We start from the raw sequence: 25,081 nt of genomic DNA, 5'->3' as shown, positions 1-25,081 counted from the left end.
GCTTCCTGGACTCTGGCCGCTAGGCCACGCTACCCTCCGCCCGAGGGTTGCTTCCTGGACTCTGGCCGCTAGGCCACGCTACCCTCCGCCCGAGGGTTGCTTCCTGGACTCTGGCCGCTAGGCCACGCTACCCTCCGCCCGAGGGCTGTGTTACAGACTCCTGCCGTCAGGCCGCGTCTCCTTGAGGAAAAGGGGACGTCATAGACTCTGGCCGCTAGGCCATACTGCCCTGGACGGAAGGGCTATTTGACGGACGGTGGCGGATAGTCCACGCCGCTCGCAACCTTAGGGGCGTGGACCGTCACACCCCTACAAAACAATCGGGTGAAAAAACTTGAGAAGGGCACCTCAGACTTTTCTTGCCTTGCTCATGCTGGGTTTTTCTGTGGAATGGGATAATCCAGCTAAATAATGCTTAGGCCCTGATCCTCCAAGCAGCACAGCCCTGCATGGATACAGGGGTCTTCCTGTAAGGGGCACCTTGCAGGACGGGTTTAAATTACCTACCCGAAACGGGTATTGTGGTACTCAAATTAGATAATGGTTGTAAGGTGCTTTGAACATGAAAAGGGCTATAAACATTATTCTGTATTTTTGCTTTGACATTCAAACAAACTCCGAGAGAAACCACCAACTTTCACTTAGTTTTGCACTGAGCTCTTGGCATATAGGGAGGGCTGCAGATTTGTGACAGCATTTTATTATCAAATAATCACAGAGCAGTCAGTACATTTAGTAAAAGTCAAGGGCTTAAGGGGGAAAATGGGGTGTAAAGTCATGGAAGTGCCATCTAAAGTGAAGGAGCCATGTGCGGGAGGAAGTTAGGTCTTGCCCCTGTGGGGTGGAGCGAGGCTGCAGAGTAAGCCCACCCCACAGCAGTAGCTCCCGTTCTACATGTCTGGGCTGTTCCCTGCTCCAGATATTGCAACCTGGTGCACAGCGTCACAGTCCTGCTCAGGTTTGGCCCTTTGTCCTGATAGTGGGATAGCAGGGCCAAACCTGAGTGGTGCTGCAGCCTTCTGCATCCGGTCACGCCGAACAGAACGGGGAGCCACACCCAGACCCGCAGGACAGGAGCTGCTGCTGTGCGGTGAGTTTATTAAAATTATGGACACAAAGAAAAGTCATGGATAAACAGCAAAATCATAGTATCAGAGATATTTTTACCACTGTGACAACCCAGCAGCCTTGCATATAGGTAAAAGGAGAAAATGATTTTTCAAACATTTGACTTTTAAATGGTACTTTTGCATTCTATGTATGCACTCTCTTTAACAGCTTTGGATCTTCATCCTCGCAACACAGACCCCAATCCTGTAAACACTTCCACCCATACCTAACTTTATCTACACATGAGTATTCCCATTGACCTCAATGGGACTTCTTGCACGAGTAAAGTTAAGCACTTGTGCCTTTGCAGGATTGGGACCTTGCCATTTGTTTTTAATGTTTTTAATTGAAAAGAGCATGTTTGAGTTTATTTTTCTCATTTCCAATTTTTCTCGCACAGGCTGTGTCAATGGAACTAAAGATGTGCAGCATCGTTTGAGGATTCTGATGGACTCCAGCAGCATTCCAACCAAGTGCTCTCTGCCAGGTGGGGCTTCTCCTCCAAGGCGCTTTAACTGCGATGAATCCCAATTCAAAGTGCACAGAGGGGTCAAGGCCTTTGACTTCTGTAAAGAAAGTAATATTCTTGTGACTGGCGGTTTGGACCGGAATATTCGTCTATGGAATCCTTATGTTCCTGGGTAGGTGGCTGAAGGACTAACCAGTGTTAGTCAGTTTTCATGTATTATTTGTTTACGGTAGCACTAACAATGTATTTTTTAAGATGTTCAAGATGGAATGATCCCTGTTCCAAGATGAGGGCTAAGACTAAGAGCTAAGTTTGTTTTGAATTGTAAATATGGTATCATGCAAAGCCTGCAAGTGCAGTGCTGCTGTGAAAATGACTGCAAAATTGGCACTATGGTTCTCCATGTGTAGTCTTTCAGGCCCCGATCTTGTAAATTCTTATACATATGCTTAACTTCATGTACTGTGAGTAATGTCACTGACTTCTGGACCCTTCATGTTGATTTTCAATAACCTTTGGAACATTGGGGAAGTTCCAGAGTACTGTCAGATAGCAAATGTTGTGACAATATTTTACAAAGGTAAACAAGACAATGCATATAATTATAGGCCTGTCAGAAATTCCAGCCAAAATAAGGGAATGGCTGATATGGGACTTCTTTAATAAAGAATTTAAAGGAGAGTAATTAATGCCAGTCAACATGTGTTTGTGGAAAATAGATTCTGTCAAATTAACTTGATATTTTATTTGATGAGATTACTAGTTTGGGTTAATAAAGGTAATGGTGTTTGATGTAGTATATACTTAGACTTCTCTTAGTCATTTCACTTGGTACTTCACAACATTTTGATTAAAAAACTAGAACAATACAAATCAACATGACACATTAAATGGGTAACTGACAGGTTTCAAAATGTAATTGTAAATGAAGAATCATCATCATTATCTAGAGGGGACCTATAGGGATCCGTTCTTGGCCCTACATTATCATTTTTTATCAGCGACCTGATAAATTATTGGATACAGTTTTATGGATAAAGCTTGCAGATCATACAAAGATTTGGGGAGCGATAAATAACGAAGAGGACAGGTCACTAATCCAGAGAACTATGAATGGCATGGTAAGCTGGATGTAAAGAAAACAATATATATTGTAAGACAACCAAATGTAAAGTTATACATTTAGGCAATATAGGCAATAAATCAAAGGGGTAGCCGTGTTAGTCTGGATCTGTAAAAGCAGCAAGGAGTCCTGTGGCACCTTATAGACTAACAGACGTCTAGGAGCATGAGCTTTCGTGGGATGCGTCCGAAGAAGTGGGTATTCACCCACGAAAGCTCATGCTCCTAGACGTCTGTTAGTCTATAAGGTGCCACAGGACTCCTTGCTGCTTTTGCAGGCAATGAAGTTCTACATTTAGAATGTAGGCCGTCTGTCACAGCATAGCTGGTCTCTGTGAGTAGACAAGGCCCAGCACATGTGTGTCAGAGCAGTTGCGCCCAACTGAGCCAATTAAAGGGAGCAGATCTCTTCTGACCTTAAATTCTATGATTAGGGCTACTCGCAAGACACACAATTAAGCACCTGTACAAATCTTTGAAGAATTGGGGTGTCACTGATTACTTCTAAACTGAGCACATTTTGAGAGATAGAAGTATTTTCTAACCAGCAGCTTTGCACTTTCACCCAGGGATTTGAGAGTCAACCTGGATTCTTATTACACATCACCACTAATAGTGTCTACAGGCCAAGTGGGGCCCTCAGTTACATCTGTGCTGCAGTGCCCTCAGAAGGTGTGCCCACGTAGAGCTAATTGGAACTTAAACAAGTCTGTTAGTGACTCACAAGAAGTAGAATCCAACTCCCTCTGTGGTGACTTGGCGGGGTTAATGAGCATAAAAAGCAATTTACAATGAGGACTACAAAGGGCTCTCTCTGCTCCCTCTTAATTCTGTGTGTGGTTCTGGGGTACCCAGGACTGAGTTACCTTGTTGTCTCCAGCGTGAGGGAGTCTCATGTGTGGTAACTGGGTGTTAGTTCCCCAACATCACCAGCCTCTTACTCACTCAGTGTCTATGCCAGCTTTGTCTTCACCTTGTAGGTTAACAATAGGTGTACCAGAGTCCCTCTGAATTGTTGTCCTGTGATATCCAGTCCCTGACATAAGCTACTTAGAGAACCTCTGCCCCCAGGAGCAGTGTACCCAGTTTAGTAAGCTCTTGTGTTTAAACAAACACACACTCACATTCTCATTCTCTCTCTCTCTCTCTCTCTCTCTCTCCTTGTAATAAAACAAAAGTAGGTTTATTTAAAAAATAACCGAGAGGTAACTAGAAACAAGTGTTTGAAACAAATGGTTACAATACAAAACAGAATAATGTGTGTGTGATGGGTTCCCCCCAGGGTATCACTTGGAACTAGGATACCACTAAGCCTGCTTGTCCCCCCAGCCTAGGTTCCCCTTATTCTGTGCTGCTGTGACAGGCCCTCAAACCCCCTTCCAGCTCACACACAGGTAGAGACACACCCAGGTGCAGGTATATTCACATGGATGCTGAGAGCAGCTCTGCATGGGAGAGCTCAGCTGAGGAATTGCCCAACATGCAAGTGCACATCCCCTCTGGAGTGTAAACCCAAAATTGTATTGTCTTGCACTGCACAGAGAATTTATACAGTGTAAGATCATAAAATTCACCCTCTCCCTCAATGTGGAGAGAGGTATGCAACAGCTCTCTGCCCCAAGTATGAGTTCTACACTTGTTTTAGAGACAGAACAAGACAAGTTTATTAACTACAAAAGATGGATTTTAAGTGATTATAAGTGATAGCAGCCAGATCAAAGCAGATTACCTTAGTAAATTAACAAACACTGCAAACTGAGTTTAACACACTAGATAGGTAGGATATGAATTAGCAAATTCTCACACTGAGTGATAAACAGGATGGCAGATTCTTAAAACACAAGTTGCCATGGCTTTCCCAGGTTTTCATACACAGGCTAAAAATCCTTCCAGCCTGGGACCATCACTTCCCACAGTTCAGTCTTTGATCCTCAGGTGTTTCCAGGTGTGTTGTTGTAGGGAGAGTGAGGTGCCCCCAAGATGTCATTTCCCCCCTTTTTATATCTTCTCCCCACTTGCTGGAAAGCTCTTTTGCTGTGACCTAGGTCAAACAGTTCCCATTGTGTAGTGCTATCTCTGAGAGGTTTCCACTGTACACAGTTCCTGGGGTAATCTTTGTGTTTGTGTGCATTTCCTCAATAAGCCATTAACATTGTTTGGCCTTTTTACTGTCGTAACTGAAAGGCTGCTTGTGGGTATTTTCAACCTCAGGACATGTTTCAGCAACACGTACATAGCCAAACTTCATAATTTCACATACAATCCAATGAGATATTACTGTCTAGCAGATCAAGACTTTTAGAATGACACCTCACAAGGCATACTTTGTATAAGACCTATCCTAATTACATGACAGTGGTGAATATTGGGGTGTCAGCGTGTCACAATGTGAACCTGCATCTACACTTAACAGTTCTTTCCTATCTAAAAGTAGGTTTTCCATCCCATTCCCAAAGTTCAGTCTGGTGCAGAGCTGGCTGGCTTCACAGGAACTAGGATCCAGTTTTTCATGAGAACATCTTTACTACCACCATGTCTCCTCGGTGAAAGGATTCAGAGGTTCTTTCTCCCAGCTCTCATATACGGAATCAGTCTCTTGTTTTTATTCACAGATAGGATGAACTTCTGTCTGTTGTAATTTTCCTTTTTTACCTCCCACGTTTAGATTATTTGCCATTATCTTTTGGATGGAGCAAGGACAGACAGTTGAGCCTTGCAATATATCACCAACCAGCCAGAGCAGCGTGACAAGTCCCTACTGCTTGAATGGAGCACCAGAGACATTGTCCCCTGGTGACTAAGCCGAGAAACATGCTTCCAATATATAATCCATTATTCCAGAAATATTACCCATACAAACATCTCACAATAATTATGAATTTTGTGAAGTTATGAGCTTTCTGTAGATACCATAGATGTTACTCTTTATCTATAAATATCTTGCAATATGTTTGGTGTAGTGAGTTTGTCAGGTGTGAGATGAGAGTTGTTGGCAAAATGGGACCCCTTTGTCAAGGAGCCTCTGTCACAATGTTTCCATAGATATTTCAGCAGTCTCCCCAGATTCCCCCCTGCGCGCACACACTGGCTTTCTTTAAGGTTGCCTCTGTAGTACTGGCTGTCAATGGAGAATACCTCAAACATCCTATGATTCATGGTTTAGAGCTTTTTTTTTTTTTTTTTTTTTAAATACATTCAAGCACTTAAAGTATGGCCCTACCCTGAAATGTACAGTAAAAATGGCACTTCCTTATTCCACAGATCTGCATCCTGTACACATTCTGACGTAACTGCTTATAACTATGCAATTTTTGGTACTTGTAATGCGTTACTTGTTGGAGGGGCAGTGTAAGATCAGTGATGTCCCTAGCTATTAATTTCCTTACTCATAAGTGTTGGGGTTTTATAAATGATGTGATAGGCAAATACTTTGTTATTCAATAACCCTAATTAGTTTTGGAAACAACTTTTTTTGTTTTGGAATAAGAATCTTGCTGTGGAGGGAGGTCTCTCCACGTCTGGAGTGGGGAGGGAGATCAAAACTGTTGGAAGATCAGAAGCAACATCATCAAAACTCTAGGGAGACAGAAGTTGAAGGATAATTATGGTGTTAGAAGGTTTGTGTATAAGAAATGTTCTATATAGGGGGCAATAAGGCCTTTGTGCGAGTGCAGATTTTATTCTCTGTTTCTAGGTTCTGCAAGTGTTATGACCCAAACAAATGTACCTTACTTTCCCAGCACATGTGCATGTGTGTGTTCAGGAGGAAGTTTGTTCCAGTGGGTATGATGCTAGAAGGCAAATGTGTGATGCTGAAGGAACCTAGAACGGAGAGGAGGAGGAGAAACAAATAGGGATCGTTAATAGTATTCTGAGTGCTAATTCCTGTTATTTGTGAAGGACAGTCAAAAGAAATTTTAAAAGCTATTTCCTCTGGGGCAGAAGAAGAGCAATAGTTCCTCTTCACTAACAGCCAATTATCTCACATAGGCAAGACAGTTCGTTCTTTGTCTGCCATTATTTGTCAGTTCTTCTAGAGAAATAATTGTTTTAGGGATGTCTGCAGCAGCTTAATGGCTAACAGTGTATTGTTAAAGATGAGCAGCAGATCAATCTAATATGATTCTTGCTTCCAGTCAGGGAAAAGACTTGAGGTAAAGTATTTATACATCCTTTCACGGTCTTGGGTTGGCTGTGTGACCTCAACTGCTGTCCTTTACAAGGCATGTCATATCCTATCTAGATAAGCTCCTAACAATCTGTAACAAACCCTTCTCCACTAACTGGTGGGATTAGACCTTTTAAGTAGTCAAGGGTAAACTGAGGTCTGCTTCAGCCACTCTCCACTATGAAGGAAGTAGAAATGAGGGTAGGCAGTTGGTCTTGGAAGAGTGAATGACTGAGTGTACAATACTCTGTTACTTGTGAATAATATACTAAGTGCCCAGTTTACTTTTCTATTGTCAAGTGACACTTGTCAGTATCTGCCCCTTCTGCCTCTGAATCTGTTGCACCCCAACCAGATTTCTGTTGCATCGTTTTCCTGATATTTTGCTTCACTGAGGCAAAGGGCTCTGTTTCATGTTAAATTAATGAAAGGTGCATTTTGTTTAGATACAAATTTCAGAATAGAAAAATAGGGAAGTAATAGCATACATGTGGAATCATTGATTAAGAGTGATCTAGATCACTTGGTAAACTGGGCGCAAGCAAACATATGCATTTTAATACTGCTAAATGTAAACGTATACATCTGGGAACAAAGAAGTAGGCCATACTTATAGGATGGGGGAAGTCTATCCTGAGAAGCAGTGACTCTGAAAGAGATTTTGGGAGGGGAAGGGCTGGCTACTCAGCTGAAGGTGAGCTGCCAATGTGATGCTGTGGCCAAAAGAGCTAATGCGTTCCTGGGATTTATAAACAGGGGAATCTTGAGTAGGAGCAGAGAGGTTATTTTACTTCTGTATTTGGCACTTGTCTGACTGCTGCTGGAATACTGTGTCTACAATTCAAGAAGGATGTTGATAAATTGAGGAGGGTTCAGTGAAGAGCCACAAGAATGATTAAAGGATTAGAAAAACATGCCTAATAGATTGAGCTCCTTGAGTCTATTACTATTTAACAACGAGAAGGTTAAGGGATGACTTGATCAGTCTATAAGTACCTACATGGGGAACAAATTTTTAATGATGGTGGACTCTTCAGTTTAGCAGAGAAAAGTATAATGTGATCCAATGGCTGGAAGTTGAAGCTATACAAATTTAGCCTGGAAATATTGGAACAATTTATCAAGGGTTGTGGTGGATTCTCCATCACTGACCATTTTGAAATCAAGATTGGATGTTTTTCTTAAAATATGTTCTAGGAATTATTCTGGGGAAGTTCTCTGGCCTGTGCTATGCAGGAGGTCAGACTAGATGATCACAGTGGTCCCATCTGGCCTTGAGACCTATTGTACTCTGAGTGTACTGCCCAGGAGAAAGGATGGCCTCCTGGTTAAGTTACAAGAGTGGGACTCAGGAGACCTCTGCTTCTTCTCCTGTGTGGTCTTGGATACTTCTGTGCCTCAGTTTCCTCACCTGTAAAATGGAGCTAATAAAGTTTACCAATCTGGCCTATGTATGGTGAAGGTTTAATCATTAGTGATTGTTCCCACTCAGATGTTAGGTGATGAATGTCTACAAATAAAACGTATTTTCCTGGCAGAGTATAGGATTTTCTGCATAATATTAAATTCAAGATCAGAAATAAGGGCTCATTCATCATGAACTAAAGTATTTAAAAAAATCTTAAGCAAAAGAGGACCATAACACCATGAGATTTTTAGGAAAATAGTCACATTTCAAGAGTTAAATCTACTTAGAAGTGTTTTGTTTTACTAGATGGGCTATTGGCTTATTGCGTGGACATACTTCCCCAATTAGCTTCCTGTGTATAGCTGATGGCAACACAAAGCTCTTCTCAGTCTCCATGGACAGCACTGTTATGGTGAGTAGTTGTGTTCTCAGTAAGTTGTAGAATTTCCAGATATCAGTGTGGAAACCCAGGGATAAAATGCAGCAATTCAGGAGGTGCAGGGCTCAAAGGGAAATAGAAATTTGATTTAATCTCACCTTGTTTCATCCGTTTCAATGTTTGCTTGAGCCTGACAAACATCAACCTGAGATAACAGCATCATGTCTGTAAGTGTTGCTAAAATTTGTTCAGAAATAACTGGATCACACAAATACCAGTGGGTTAGATTGTTTATCCCTTACTCTCTTTGGTCAGTGCTTAGCCATATGAGTTATGAGAATACCTGGCTGAGGAACAGTTCACCTGTGTAAGATGTTCATAACCTAACCAGAAAAGATTAAATTTGATATATGAAGACTACAATAATAAGTACGCTAAAGGCCCAATCCTTCAAGGAGCTGAGAGCCTCATGTATGGTGTTTATCATCCTCAACTTAGAGATGTACAGCAATGCTCCAAAAAGGACCATATTTTTGGAGTTTAATGTTTCCAGCCCCCCCACACCCATATAATTTGAAAGCTTATTTTAGGTATATTTAGATGAGGTATGATGTGGAGCCATCAAATGGTGCCATAGGCCTGTATGCAAAGTGAAACAATGGTACCCAAAATGAATCTTTTTGCACCATTCCTGAAACACTGCAACATGACTGATAACAAGTTTTTACTGTTTAAGTTAATTTCAACATCTTAATATGGTGTTTGTCATGTGGTAGCTTTGTCCAATAATGTATTAAAAGATTTGTATTAGTTTTGCATGAGCAAGTATCTCTTTTCAGAAATAATGAAGTGGTTAAGCATGTGGCAAAATGGCAAATATCAACATTTTGAAATATACTAACATGAAATGTTTTCACAGCACATGTTCTTAGTTGTATCTTAAAAGTATCTCAAGTGATCCTGAGTTTTCTATATTTTCAACTGAAATTTGCGGACCAGATCAGTCTCACACTGAAGGCTATGCACCAGTCGCAGAAGACTGCATGCCCACTGTTTGTACAGCATAGTGGATAGATATAAATGTACATGGATTCCTAATGGAGTCCTTCTCCATTGGTAAGCTTTTGTACATACAATGTAGCATCTAGTCTGCCTGGTAGAAGGTTTTAATTTGCAATTGCAGTACTAGTCTTTGAAACAGTCTAGAAACTAGCTTTTTAGTTCAATCACACTTACGCATAGGTCAATAGTACTGTTAAAAATGACAATACACAGCGTCCTATTATGAATATGCAAAAACTATGAGAGAAAGAAATGTTCTAACAAGAAGTAGTGAAGATAAAGTCCACAAACAAGTTCTTGCCTCTAACATGCTCTTCATCCCTTGTCAGTGCAAAGCTTTTACCAACCATGTCATCAACAATGACAAGCCCATTTGACCCTGAATCACATCCAGAGGTGCTTATCCACATATCTATTGGACTGCATGTAACATCAAATGCATTAGAGTTTCTACTGAAAATAGCAGATGTTGGTGAAAAACAAATGGAGAGATTTGAGAGGTGGTGTTGGAATTACTGATAATATTTGAAATTAATATTGATATGGGAGACACCAGACAAACCCTAAATTATTTTTTAAGGCCAAATGGTATTTTATATAATTGCTCTAAACATGCTTAGCAGCTTAAAAATAAGCAGTCACTACACCCAGTACAGTAATAAAGAATTCATAAGCATATGATCAGTATATTTACAAATAAGTCAGACCTAGGGAAAATCACTTCCTCCTGGTATGCTCCAGCATGATCAGGCAGGGTCTGACAAAGAACCTTCAGATTCATGACTCTCTTTATACCCTTCAGCTAACTTGCTGGCTTTAGTGAAAATCCAGTTTGAAGCTGTTTGTCCTTGTGACTTTCCTATCTCCTCCTCCCCATCCTTGCTTATCAGCAGAACAGTGGGAAGGTTTGTGTTTGTTTCTTTTAGGATAGTTTCTTTGTCTTGTTACAGTAGCTTTTTATTTTATTCGTTACTTTTTGAATCCTACCTTCTTCCTACGCTACAAACAAGTGGTACTACTAATTATTCTCAGGACCTTCCTTTTTTTGCCAATTAGGGTCTTTTTCTGCTTACTAGCCACAAAAGACCAAATTTAAGTCTGGCAAGAGAGGGACAATTGCAGCAGCGTCGATCCAGAAATTTTCCGCAGAGCCTTGTCCTTAGCAAGTTGCTTCAGTGGCAACTGTTCTTAGTCACCTAATAGAATCTGTGTGCACGTCCCTCTTCCATGCTGATGGAACAATGAGAAGAGCAGACAAAAGCTGAATTAGGGCATCAGCTGGAATCTCAAACTGAAAGAATATTTGAGCTAAGAGTATGCAACAAAGAAACCATAGTGCACATGAGAGGTGCCCTGGTTGTCATACAAATGATGGCTGGAGACAAATTCCACACATTCAGTGAATTGGGTGCTGAGTACCAGAGGTAGGTCCTAAAAGGATTTGACAATGCTAGTTCTGTAATTGAAGTATTTGACAGATTTGTATTTCACAGTCACTCTGAAAACTGCAGAAAGACAGCACTGGACAGGATCTAAGGTTGGATGTAAAAAATACAGAAAAAATAATTTAAATGTGGCATCCAACAATCACTAGTAAAATGTCTCTGAATATATGGTTCAGAATCTTACCTGAGAGTCTAGAAGCTTGCCCAACAAAAACACTACTCCTTACTGGAGGCTTTTCCAATGGTGAAATAGCAACATCCATCACCAGTAGAAGTGTTGAAGAAGCCCAAGATTTGTACAGTACTCAAGAGGAAGCAGCCACAAGGATACTTCTGCAAGCTGAACATGCCAATATGGCTTTTGGATCTCTTGGTGTCAAAGGAACCATAGTCATCACCTAATAGAGATGTTTTGGTCCTTGCTATTCACTCATTTCCAAAAATGGAACACATTATATGTGGATTGAAACAGGCACTATTACCAGCACAACTGACAAGTGTCACCTCATACCGGTGCATGCAATTTGTGATACACTCACTCCTGACTTCAGCAGTGTGCTGCAGTACACACTACTGTGTTGCAGTATACACATTAGCACCATGTGATTGCATCATCCCTATTTGGTATTGGATGGCGGAGGGAGGAGAAGATGTGAAAACAAAGGGAATTTACCACTTCAGAGATCTTGCCATATTGGGAGAGAGTGACAGACAAGCTGCAACTTCTGCAGCACGGACGTTGGTAGCAATGCGGTATGACCAGAGCAAAAAAGAATAGACCCAGAGAGACCTGAATTGCTTGGGCCTCAATCTAGGACAAAAAGGACAAGTCACTGGGCAAACTTCCAGCACGACATGAAGAGCATGTCAAAATTGCGTCATGGCAAACAAAGATTTGGATGCCTTCTCACATAGATAAAGAAGATACTGGATCACTCTTGCAACATGGATAGAAAAATGTGGAAGATGAACTATTTCCTGTATTCTTCTAGTGCTCAGTGCCATCTGACCTTCTACAAGATGTTATTTGTGCCTATAATAGTAGGGATCGGTGCACAATCATCTTTGTCTGTAGTCAGAACAATATTCCCTGCACAGAACTGTTATTTGCCAAGGCAATAAATACTGTGGTAACTCACACTCTCTCAGAGATCAGAATGATGAACAAGATGATGATGATGATGATGACGACTAGAAATGTCACCAATACTATTACATTTCATTTATTATTAGATTGTCGCAGTGATGCTTTGAGGTCAGAAAAATCCAACTTTGTCCTGAAATAGAGTCATCAACTAACAAATGCAAATATTTCAAACTGGTCATTTTAGCATGTTGATGGTGTCATTGTTTATCCCCATTTCTATGGTAATGGCATCACTTGATAGCTCCATATCAGACCTCATCTTAACATAAACATAGTAAGTTTTCAAATGATGTGCGTATGTGTAGCAAGGGTACACTAAGTCAACCAAATCAGCGATGTCTGCTGGTCACCTATCACCCTGGCTTAAGTGGTAGTTGAAGACTCTTCAACACCTTTCAATGTTGAACCCTAAATACTTAGGATAGAAAGATGTTCAGCAGGTGGGGAAAAATCTCAAATATGATGTCAATACGTCTTACAAAAGGACTTTAGATTACCCACCACCTGGGTCTCTTCCATCTTAGTATGACTTTTAGTCTTATACTAACTATATCATTAGTTTGTTTGATGGTTGAATTGCATCTGCCTGCCTCACATGGCTTTGACAATAGATGTTACAGAGTATGGCTCAATTTTGCTCTCGAGTTCTCTCGAATTAGGCAGTAGCAACTGAGAGAAGAATGTGACCCCATTATTCGAGGCTGATGTTTTCACTTGATATATTCCTATCCCTCTCTTTCAGCCCCCACAAACTGAACATGTGAGAAGTTTTATTATGTAAGGTAGTGTACTCATCACCCTTTTGTCAGGGTGTGATGCTGCAAAGGGCCCTCATTTCTAGCATCTGCTGGCAGTCTGCCACTCACCAAGTCTTCAGTGGCTTGGCCCTCTGGCCAAGTCACAAAACTCAGTCTCCTTTGGGGGTAACAAAAGGTCCAACTGAAAGTCTAAGCTAAACATCCAAATAATTATTTGGCTCCTCTTGGGTTATACTGAAGTGTTCTTACTGGCCCCCCCTCAGGGCTTCCTCCATGGGAGCCTAATCTACTCCTGCAGTTGGGCTTATATCTAGGATGACCAGATAGCAAGTGTGAAAAATCGGGACACGGTGGGGGGAGGGGGGGTAATAAGCACCTATATAAGAGAAAGCCCTGAATATTGGGACTGTCCCTATAAAATCAGGACATCTGATCACCCTATTTACATCCCCCTTCCTTGGGGGCTGGTAGGGGAACTCAGCCCCATCCGCTACTCTGGGTTCCCTTCCAGTTGTATTAAGCAGCTGGGTCGGCTTCTTCAGACATGCTGCTGTTTCCTACCTATCACCCCCTTTTGCTGCTTCCCTGCAGCCTGTGCTTAAAACAGCCTTCCTTTGGTTCTCAGGCCTCTGGCTTTTTGCTTCTCTGCTGAACTATTAAGTATTCTGCCCCTCTCAGGCTCTTTTAAAATGCTTTTACTTACCCTACCTCAAGGCCCCCCACAGGAGCCTAACCTGCTCCTGCAGAATTCTTCCTTTGTTGCTTCTTGTCTTAGCAAGCTTTCCCTCACTGCCTCCCTTCCCCAAGGATTTTGTCAGCTTCCTCTAGCACTGACAAGGAGCCGGGAGATGCCTGCCAACAGGAGCCTGACCCTCCACCCAATGCATTCTCCTACCTCCTCCCAACTTTACCTCTCTGCTTGTACAGTCTTCTCCCAACTCTTTCACAGTTGTTTTGGCAACTTAATGATAATTAGTGTCATCAGCTAGAGGCAAGCTGCTAGTCACAAGCAAGGGCCAGCTAGTCTGTGGCATATTTCTGTAAATGACTGAAAAATATTATTTCCCAATTCTCTGCACACTGTCTGCTGAACAGCCTCTAGATGGTAACAACTGTCACTTCCAAGCTGGGCTAGTTTTGAACCAGCAATGTGGAGGTGAGAGATTTCATAGCTCATTACCAGTACCCAGAGCCATCCAGTCCCCTGCAACGCGGAATACTGAACCTTCACTTCTCTATCACCTTAAAAATATCCCTGTCTAGTTAGGAAATTCTAAGCTCTGTCAGTACCGCTATAGTGGCACAGACCCCTAATGTAGACATGGCACTTGTATAAAGCAAGGCTTTATATTCATATGTTACCAGATCAAGGTGCACTTCTGAGTCTGCAATGAGGGTTTGTGCTCCCGTAACTAGGTTGATGCAGTTAATGAGATTCATACTAGTGTAACGAAACTCTTTCACAGTATTTATGTTGATGTCTAATTGATCATTGCACATGAGAGTTTGGTTTTCATGCATACCTAGAAATGGCTAAGTTAGGAATATTAACCTCTCTCTTTCTGTATCTGAAAGGTCTGGGACATTGAAGACCAGTCATGCCTCCTCACTGTGATTCCCAAAGCCAGTCAGATCAGAGGAGAGATGGCAGTTTGTTACTTCTCAAATGAGCTGAGAGCTCTCTACCTTGCCGCAGATTGCCTTGTTCTCCTACGCTTCCAACAGAAGTAGGTTACCACTCTACCGCCACAGGAATTCAGTGAAATTGAAAGGTGGCAAATTCAACACTGACAAAAGGAAATACTCTTTTTCATACAAGGCATAATTAGACTGTGAGACTCATTGCCAAAAACTTTGCAAGATTCAAAAAGGGACGAATGTTTATTTGGATAACAAGAATATCCAGTTTGTTATAATTAATAGGTTTTGGGAAGGATATAAAACCTCATGCTTAAGTCAATCTTTTACTACCAGGATTTAGAATGAGACCTTCATGGGTGACAGAATAGCCCACATCCGTTTACTGTGCAGTGTCTTGCATCTTCTTCTGAAGCAACTGGTGTTTGCCACTGTCAAAAACAGGATCCTGGACCAGATGGACCTCGGGGTCTGAGCCCGTATAGCAATTCCTATATTCTCTGACACTTACTGGTCCAAAGTCAAGGAAGAGCTGCCTGTATGCTGTAGAATAGCCTATGATACTAACATGCTGCAGGGATGAACTGAGGGGATTGGAGTCTGAACTGGAGGTGGGGGAGCTGACTCTAGCATGCTGCAGTTGTTTTCCTACATGTAGCAGCTCCTTCTACATTATTGTCATGGTTCTTGTTTTCATCACAAAATCCAAACAGTCTTGCAGTATTTACTATATCTCTGAGCTTCTATATGCAGGAGAAACCACTACATACTAGAGGAGCTTCAGCTGGAGTTGTGGGTGCTCAGCACTTCAGAAAGCCAGGCCTTTAGAGATTAATTTTAAGGAGACTTTAAATTGCATGCACTTTTAAATTAATTCCTTTTGCTACTGGAGGCTGGGTTAATGGCAGTCATACTGTAGCTGTAACTGGCAAGCCCTTCCACAGACCATGTTCTTTTTAGGGGCACCAGAATACACTGCAATGGGTGACTTTCATTTATATTGCTACACGCTTGCGTTATGATAAAAAAAATATAGGAGGCAACCCCGGACATTTCGGGTGTAATTCACCCCTGTGCAGAGAGCAAGCACAAGTCCTATGTGCCACTTAAGTCTTGGTTGAGCCCTATTTTGCCACTCTGTAAATTTTTTTTTAAAAGAAGAGAGAGCTCCATGTAGTCTTTTTAAGATGGAAATAATGATGGGAATAGGTCTGTATAACTGACCTATCTAGATCGCTTGGAAAGGTGGGCTCATTTGAACCACGTGCATTTTAATGCAGCCACATGCAAGGTCATACATTTAAGAACAAAGAATGTAGGTCACTCTTGCAAGATGGGAGATAGTATCCTGGAATACAGTGACACTGAAAAGGACTTACGGGCTCATAGTACATAAGCAACTGACTGTGAACTGTGCAGTGCTGTAGTGAAACTATTACTGGAATAATGTGTCCTGTTCTAGTGTCAACACGTCCAAAAGGACATTTCTGAACCCTTTCCAGTTTGTCAAAGAGCTACAAGAAAGATTCAAGGTGTAGAGAAATACACTTAAGAAGCTTAATCTCTTTATCCAAGAGAAGGTTAAGAGGTGACTTGATCAAAGACCTGCATGAGGAAGAGATTTCAGATAGTAGAAGGTTCTTCAGTCTAACAGACAAAGACATAACAAGATCCAATGGCTATAAGATGAAGCTAGACAAATTCAGAATAGAAATAAGATGAACGTTTTTAACAGTGAGGACTATTAACCATTGGAAGAACTTGCTTAGTGAATGGTGGATTTTCTATTACTTGAAATCTTTTTTAAAAAAAAGACTAGATCTCTTTGTAAAGAATATGTTGTAGCCCAAACAGCCGTTATTTACTTGATGCAGAAATTACTGGGTGAATTTTGTGATCTGTTACGTAGGAGGTAGATTATCATCCCTTCTGACATTAAAATCACTTAATCTAAACACTTACAAACAGGCAAAATCAGTTATGCCACCAGGACACATAAATAGGTATAGTAAGGCTTTCCTCTGCCTACCAGTGCTTTGGCTCATGAGCGCCAAATCCTTTCCTGACTTACAAAGTATACAGCCCTTGACTTTAAAGGTATTCGGGGGTGTAAGATTTAGCAGGTGTTGTCCCATCATTTGCAAATCCCTTGTAAGCACTCAGCAAGCATGTCAGCACACTCTGATTCATCTTTCTTTTCTATTTTATTTCCTTTTTTCAGGGAAGACCGGCTAAGTAAATCTTGTGTGTCCCATAATGAACCAATCCTCTGCTGCCAGTATAATAAGCCATTCCGGCAGGTGGTTAGTTGCTCGGAAGGATCTGTAAGTATCATTGACACACCATGAAGGCTAGGATGAAAGCAGAGCAGGCAGAATGAGTTACTCTTTGGAGCTTAATTTGAGAACTAAGCTTTCAAAATGAAGTTCTGCTAAAGCATCACATTTACAATGGTATTTTTAATCATACATTTTCCATCTTTGAATAGTATGAGAATTGTAATATCAGTCAACAGTAGCTAACTTTTACTTAGCTAAAAGCAAAGAATTATTAATAATTTAGTCACTTAGACTCAATCATGCAATCCTTAAGTAGGCAAAACATTCATTGAGTTTAATAAGAGTTTTGCCTCTTTAAATAATGTGGGATCTTATTGAACATGTGTTAGTATTAAACTTCCTCCTACCAAAGGCTCAGTCAATATGGAGTACTTTTTATAACTAATGTGGTTATCATTAAACTCCTGTTGAGATACATGGGGATATTCATTTATTTGGAATTTTTTAATTTATTTTGTTAATTTAGCTCTCTGTGTATCCGTGACGTGATCCAAACTCTAAAGTCAATGTATGCAATGGAAGTTTCGCTGAGCACCTAGAGAACAGAGGAAACATGGACACTCACATTTCATGCCTCTCCATGTTGCCCAGACCCTTTGCCCTAAACCTGTTATGGGGGACCATCACTGAGTGTGAGAGGATCCATGTCTGTTCAGTGCTTAACTTCTTTGCTGAGACTGTTCATAAGGGAAATAATGCTTTTTGTATAATGCTAGGTACTTCTCCCAAGCAAGGTTTGAGCTTGCTGCCTTCACAGCACTCCCAGTTGCTGCTGCCCCAGTGAATGAAAGACCACTTAACCCCTTTATGGTTCAGTTATTTCAATCCTAATTTGTCACTGATTCTCTTTTGAGTCTACTTTTTTCTATTCTGTATTTACATATTTTTTAAAAGGAGTGAGTACAATAAGAAATGCCAAGCTGTCTCCAGCAGTAGATCAGTCATTGCTGTTTATTTCTGTTTCCTTTCAGGCTATAAAAGTGTGGGATTTTCAAAATGGACAACTGGTTACTGAAGTCTATGAAGCTCATGGAGATGCTGCTGTGACCTGCATGGCCCTAGACACCAGTGGCAAGAGGTAAATAGAGATCTGTCCACTTTTGGGAAGCACACCGTTGATAAAGCTACTACTATAACATAAATGGTGGACTTTGTTGTCTTTCCTGTCTTCCTGTTTCATCATTCCAGAGTTATCCTTTCTCCTATCTGCAATGAACCAAACTTGGCCATAAGTTACACTTGCCCTCAGTTACTATTTGTCTTCAGTGGAGTTCCAGACTCAGAACTGAAAGAGGAATTTAGCCCTAAATAATTAATCTCACAGTCTACTGATACTTGGGCAGTCAACAGGGCGCATGCTCTTTCACTAGTTTCGGCCCTCTGCTTTTCTGTAAGTCTAATTGTTCTGTCTGCCACCATTTAAAATTCATGGCACAGCGTAGTGTAATTCCATGGTATTTAACTTCCATTCATCTCAACAGGCAGTTCTAGAAACTTAACTTTTAGTTACAAACTTAGCAGAAGTGCTTCAAAACTTGTAAATGAGAATGAGTTGCAAAAGTTGCTCTTAAATATGGGATGAGGTGGGGGAACCCTCTTTATTCTTGTGCTGCAAATTATGCATTTGGAAGTTGGAGTTGCTATGGTTTAAATTTCAGTATCCTTTCCTTTGTCTAATTTAACTTCACCTCAATATCCATTAAGGAACTACGGACTGGCTTCTGGAGCATGTTTCTCTCTTTTATTTTTTCTTTTAAGGTGGGTAATTTTAATAAAGTACCTACCAACCTATTTCCTTTTTCTGGAAGTATTTTTCCCCCCAAACATCTGAAAGGATAAGTGACACTGTCAAAGAATGGGTTGGCTCTTGCTTTGTTGTGTCTCGATGTAAGTTTGAAATGACTTTCTTTACACACCACGTTTTCTGGTAATTAAGGACAGGATTCATTGTTAAGTGGCAAATGGGGATGCAGAGGTCCCTTATCTGAAAGCCTACTGATTTCAGTTTAAGATTTAGATCAAGGGTAATTCAGTTGATCAAACAGATGCCAGACAGAAACCGAGTTGATAAAATCTCTAAGAACAAACTCCAGATTTTCTAAATGCTTGCCAAGAGAGGTCAAACAAATTTGAGCGATATATATATCATGTGATCTTATCTGTTTCAGCAGTGATATCTGAAAGTTGGAGGCCTTAAATATCAGAGAGGAAATGGCTTGAGAAGTATATTTGGTTATATAATATTTGCTATTTTGTTTGTCGAAAGTGCTGTCATGCAGGAGCTCTCAAGTCTATGAGGTCAGGTAGGCATGAGAGCCCAAGCTCCAGCCCGAACCACAATGTCCACACTGCTATCTTTTAACATGCTAACTTGAGCCCTGCTAGCATTAGTCTGTCTGCCTACCTGCGCTGGGAGGCTCACTCTCAGCTGTAGTGTAGATATACCCATAGTGTGCTTAGGGTATGTGTACACTGCAATCAGAGGTATGACTGCAGCACATGTAGACATCCCTGAGTAGCAGCATGGGCTACTCCTGGGGGAATTCTGCACCACTGTGCACATGCAGAATTCATGTCCCCTGCAGATTTCTTTGTTTCCCTGCAGAAAAATGACTTTCTGATGGGTAAGCAAAGGGAAGACGCAAGAACAGTCATGCGCCCCTCCCCAGCAGTGTGGGTGCATTGTTTCAGGTGCCTGGAGCAGCCAGCGGAGAGGTAAATCACCACTGGGGGCAAGGTTGGCCGGGTCTGGAGACACCCCAGCTGGTGGCTCCTACCCTGCACCGGGTTCAGCTACTTGTCCCGGCTGGGCTGGGGAGGACAGGACTTGCTCTTCTCCTGAAAGAAGTGGCCAGGTCCGGGACGGGTCAGACCCACCACAGAAAATTCCCCCAGCTGCAGGAAGCTCCACATCCCTGCCCCCACATCCTGCCCCCATCGCTTCTCAGCCATAAGGGGAGGGTTCACTGTGTGGGGATCTGTGCCCCCATCTGCTGAACCCCCGTGCATCTGGACCCCCATACCCAGACACCCCTCCTGAGCCTCCCTCCCCCCTTACAGACGGACCCGCCTGCTGAGCCCCCCATGCCTAGACCCCCCTCTGCCGAGCCCCATCCCCCCCACCCCCAGACACCCCCCACCCCCGCTGAACCCCAACCACCTTCACCTGGACCCCTGCTGCAGAGTCCCATTGCCCCTGCACCTGGACCCCCCGCTGAGCTGCCCGCACCTAGATTGTCCCACACAGAACCTTCTCACCCCACAGCTGGATCCCCTGCCACTAAGCCCCTCCACACTTGGATCTTGCCAGGCTGAGCCTGTCTGCCCACACCTGGTTTCTGGGGAAGGTCTGGGCTTTGCGCTGTGTCAGGGTCAGGTGCAGCCTCACCGCTGTATCTGTGTCCCAGTGAATTTTGCAGAATTTTAAAATATTGTGCACAGAATTTTTATTTTTTGGTGCAGAATTCCCTCAGGAGAATGGGCTCTCTGTTTGAGTACATACTCAGTGTCTGGGTGATGTTCTACAGCCTGTGCTGCTATGTCTTCACTAGTATTCTTATTCAAGCAAGCTAGATCAAAGCTAGCTCAGATATGTCTACACGTGCTGCAGTCACACCTCTGACCCTTAATACAAAGCATTGTTCCATATTTTTAGAAGTACTTAACAGTTACAGTGAAATCTTTTGTCTCTAGATTGATCACTGGTGGCAGAGATGGAAGCCTGAAAAAATGGGATTGTAGCACCATTCGTTATATCCACACCCTTAAGCAAGGTAGAGGAATAACCAACAGCCTCTCCACTAGTTTGATATTTTGTATGGAACAATACGAAGCACATACTCTCATTTGCTCTCCTTTTAAGCAGGCACTTCAAGTGATGAAGTCACCGCCTGCACATATGCTGATATTTACAGCAACAGGTAAAGCGGGGATGGGATCCTGGGAGAATCAATTATTTCATGCTCCTTATGGAAATAAGTTGTTTTGTTCTGTTGGGGGTTTTCCATAGCCATTTTTCAAGAAGGATCCTGATCCTGATCCTGATTGGCTGCTGAAATTTGACTGTGCATATACTCATTAACCAGTTGTTTCAAATGCGTAATTAAAATCACACATTACAGCATGCTAAAAGCACAGTTTTACTAGCTGCCTGAGGCCTTCAGCCTTGTGCGTCACAATGTGCCTAATGCATGTCAGCATCCAGAATAGCACCATTCCTTGCGTGACATTGTTTATGTAAGTAGTGAGTTGAATTTGACCCAGAAACCTTTTGTAAGCACAACTAATGCTTTTTGTACCAAGATTCATAAGAATAGACTGAGGCTATCTGAAATAAATAAGGGAAACTAGTGTTACACTTGGTTCTAAGCTCCACTTTGTTCAAAAGGAGACTTATTTTTAAATAAGCTGAAGGTTGGCCTAGATGATAGGATCCTGGAATGGAAAACATTGACAACCAATGTTACAATGCAAAAAAAGTTTCAGAAGCTATAAAAAAGGAAAATGGTTTAGGACCTATGGACTAGCACCATCCAGAGCTTCCTCAAGTCAAACACTGTTTTATTTCTTCCTTTTACACGTGCTAAATAACATTTTTATTTTGGAAAAGGTACATCATATCTGTTGGTTGGGACCGGAAGATCAATATTTTCCCTGTAAGTAAAGGGTAATTCATCTTTTAAGTTGAACTAATCTGACTTGGAATCATTATGTGAGAAATTAGAACCCTATGATGCCATTTTGAGTCACTTTTCAGAGTACAGCTCTGCTTTAAGTTATAAGCTGTTTATTATTTCTTCTACAGTAGCACCCCGAGGCCTGAACTGAGGTTGCGGCTCCACTAAGCTCTGTGTACAAACAAGAATAATAGAGAGTGACAGTGTCACACAGTGGCTGAGCCAGGAACAGAACCCAAGTCTCCTGACTGTCTAATGCCCCATCTACTAGACCACACTGTCTTCCCATTCCTATTGTATCGCTGTATACTTCCTACAGGCAGGAAGATACACTAAGATACCATTAGTGCTTATCATTTGGCTTTGTTATTGTTAGTTTGTTCTCATACATTAGGGTATGCTTCTAGTGGCGTTGGAACAATTTTTATAGTGGGGGTGCTGAAAACCATTGAACAAGACTGTAAACCCTGTGTATGATGGAAACCACTTCAAGCCAGGGGGTGCCGCCTCGCCCCCTGCACCCCTAGTTCCAGAACCCCTGTATGCTTCCTTAGGACAATAGCTTCTGCTTCAATCTTCCTTGAACAATACTTGATGGCTCCCCAGAGATAAATACATTATTTAAATGTATTTTTTTAACCCTAGGATCTTCATAGTGAAGCATCTGAAGGGCCATGCCCACAAGTGGATTGGATTGACAGTGTGGTAAGAAATGACTTCCATATCACTTTCAGAAAACAGAGTGTACTTGAATTCTCATTGATATTTTATTCAGAATGTTGGTTTTATTATCCCCTAATTTCTCTTGGCACGTGGGTTTTGTTTTTTGTTTTTTTCCTTAGGAAGACTTGTAATAAATCTAATTTTGGGGGTGACGTTTTAGCAACTGTTTTAAAAAAAAAAAAAAAAAAAAAAAAAAAAAACTTTTTGTCACCCAAATGATCCAGGAAAATGGTCACAAAGACGATGTATTATGTGTGTCCTTCTGCCCTCCGAATCTCGTGGCCTCTTCCAGTTATGATGGTGAAATTCTCATATGGAATCTCATCTCAGGACATGTTTGTAGCCGCCTCAGTGCTGTAAGCAGGGCAGTAATGGAGGATGGGACAGGTTGGTAGCAATAGATTTTATTGCAGTTTCATTGCTTTGATAACAAAATCCTGGAGAATTTATAACGTGTGGAGAGAATAAGTCAAAGAATGAAAAGTCTCTTTCAGTTCAGAAAGCAACGCCTTAAAACAAATGCCACATCTCCTCAGAGTCCCACCAAGACTATTTGCTTGGCTGTAGCCATTACCACAGTCCTTTCTAGGTACTGTTCATTGCCCCTCTACTCCAAAGAAACCAAAGTGCTATGCTGGGTATTTTTCATGAAGGGTGTGTGTGTGGTGTGGTGTGGTTCGGTTCGGTTCGATTGGTTGTTTTTCCTGCCTAAAAAGTGTTCTACTGAGAAAGAGCATGGCGTGGTAGCTGAGGTCCAGGATTGCAAGTTAGGAGTTCTGGATTCTGTTCTTGGCTATGCCACTGACCTAAACATGTGATCTTGGGCAAGTCACTTAACCTTAGTTTCCTCCCATCTGAAAAAGGGGCTGATAATACCTACCTCGTCTTAATTCATGCAATGTTTGTAAAAGCATTTTGAGATTATTTCTATAGCACTAAAACTCTATATAGTACTTTAGACAACTAAAAGTTAAAGGCCCCTTTCTAAGGAGTTTACACTCTGAGGGCCCAATCCTGCAGCTCTTTTAGAACCAGGCCCTAAATTAGAATGTTGCATTTCTGTATGTTGCAAAGATGTGAAGTGTTACGTTAAACATTTCTCATACCAAAATATAGCTGGCAAATCACCCAGCTGAGGGGACAGTTACTCATTTTAGATATTTTTTAGTTTTTAGAGACTTAGGGCTTGTCTGAACAGTGCATTAGTCTGCAGCAAAGTGGTGTAAATTCTAGTGCGCACTAGCATGTTGCACATTAATGGACATGTGTAGATCCTGCTAACATGCATTAAAAGTTCACTAGTGGTGGGTTAATACAGTACGGTTTGAAATGGGACTACATTAACCCACACTAGAGAACTTTTAGTGTATGCTATCAGGATCCACTCAGGCCAGTTCAGACTGTCCAAATTGACTTCACAGTGTCCAGGTTCAATTTAAGGACACAACATCACAGTGTAACAATATTTGCTACAACACTATAGGTGTCACATGACTGCTTATGTACCTCCCTGCTAGACTCCAGTCTGACCTATTTCAGGTGCTATTTCAATTCTTTTCCACCAGAGGATTTAATCATCAACAAAGTCACATTTCTCCAGTCAAGGTCAGAAAGGAAGACAACAGCAGCTTCTTTAGTGTCAAGTGGACCCAGAGGTAAAGTTGAAATAAAAAAGCAGCTGAGAATGGAATAAAATACTGTATTTTAGGGAAATGCCGTCTGAAATGGAATCAAAACCCAGTCTCAATCTGATACTGAACATAGAATTCTCCAGTGGCAGCTTTCAGTCCAGATTGGCAACATAAATTTCAACAGAACCTGTCACAGAAGAAGGCAGGCACTGGGTATCGGAGAGTCATGCACCCCTTAGGACAATGTGGTACATGAAGAAGGGGTGACCTTTTCTAGGTATGCCAGTACACGCTGCTGGCTCAGAATGGAATTCAGGGGTGGGAGACTAGAGGACAGGTAAAAACTAAAAGCAGCCACACTCTGGGACCTTATCTGAACACATTATATTCGGACCATTTGCAGGTACAGAAGACTCCACAACTCAGAGTATTTAGATTAATAAATCTAAGAGCAGTGGTTCACCAACTTCTTCATTCTGCAGACAGTTTAATAGAAGAGAGCCTGTTAGAGGACCACTTCTCCTTGCAAGTCCTCAATTCCCAGCTTCTTTTTTTCCCAAAATGTGTCCTTCTGTGGACCACAGGGACATCTCTGCAGGCCACTGGTAGTCCATGAAGTGCATTTTGAGAACCGCTAGCATAGTTGGACTTGCACTGAAGAAATTGTTCCTGAATTCCTTGCCATTTCTAGTATTTTGCTGCTTCAAAAAATTTAAAGTCTTTGATAGGTTCAGAGATTCTGGTGTGGTTTCTGTAGTTAGTAGTTTATCCTTACTCAACTCCTCCCTTCCAGGAGTGAGAAGGGGAAATAGATATTGAAAGGGTATGGGAATGTTTGAGCTTGTTCCATGGGAAAATCAGGAGACTCTGGTATAGTGTATAATCTAGAAGGGAATTTGTTCTACCTTTAAATAATTATTAATAAATGTAGGAAATGAAGGGGAGGCAGCATCCTGTCAGTAGCCACCTGGTGCTCAGTCAAGATGAAAATACTTAGACTTGTGTC

At 41.7% G+C, this 25,081-nt stretch overlaps 1 protein-coding gene across 1 annotated transcript in view; it reads left to right on the top strand.

The window, feature by feature from the left end:
- Window positions 1–25,081, top strand: part of LOC135879650 (WD repeat-containing protein 64-like) — a 53,387-nt gene that overhangs the window by 14,842 nt on the left and 13,464 nt on the right. Inside the window, exons 9-17 of the mRNA XM_065405703.1 lie at window positions 1,511–1,751; window positions 8,584–8,689; window positions 14,644–14,795; window positions 16,928–17,030; window positions 18,017–18,123; window positions 20,739–20,818; window positions 20,911–20,965; window positions 21,655–21,700; window positions 22,367–22,426. Of these exons, the coding sequence (XP_065261775.1) occupies window positions 1,511–1,751; window positions 8,584–8,689; window positions 14,644–14,795; window positions 16,928–17,030; window positions 18,017–18,123; window positions 20,739–20,818; window positions 20,911–20,965; window positions 21,655–21,700; window positions 22,367–22,426 (950 nt within the window). The remainder of the gene's footprint in view (window positions 1–1,510; window positions 1,752–8,583; window positions 8,690–14,643; window positions 14,796–16,927; window positions 17,031–18,016; window positions 18,124–20,738; window positions 20,819–20,910; window positions 20,966–21,654; window positions 21,701–22,366; window positions 22,427–25,081) is intronic.

This window comes from Emys orbicularis, chromosome 5, assembly GCF_028017835.1.
Source record: "Emys orbicularis isolate rEmyOrb1 chromosome 5, rEmyOrb1.hap1, whole genome shotgun sequence".
Lineage (NCBI taxonomy): Eukaryota > Metazoa > Chordata > Testudines > Emydidae > Emys > Emys orbicularis.
The sequence above is the reverse complement of the archived record's forward strand: the minus strand, read 5'-3'. Positions and strand labels throughout refer to the sequence as shown.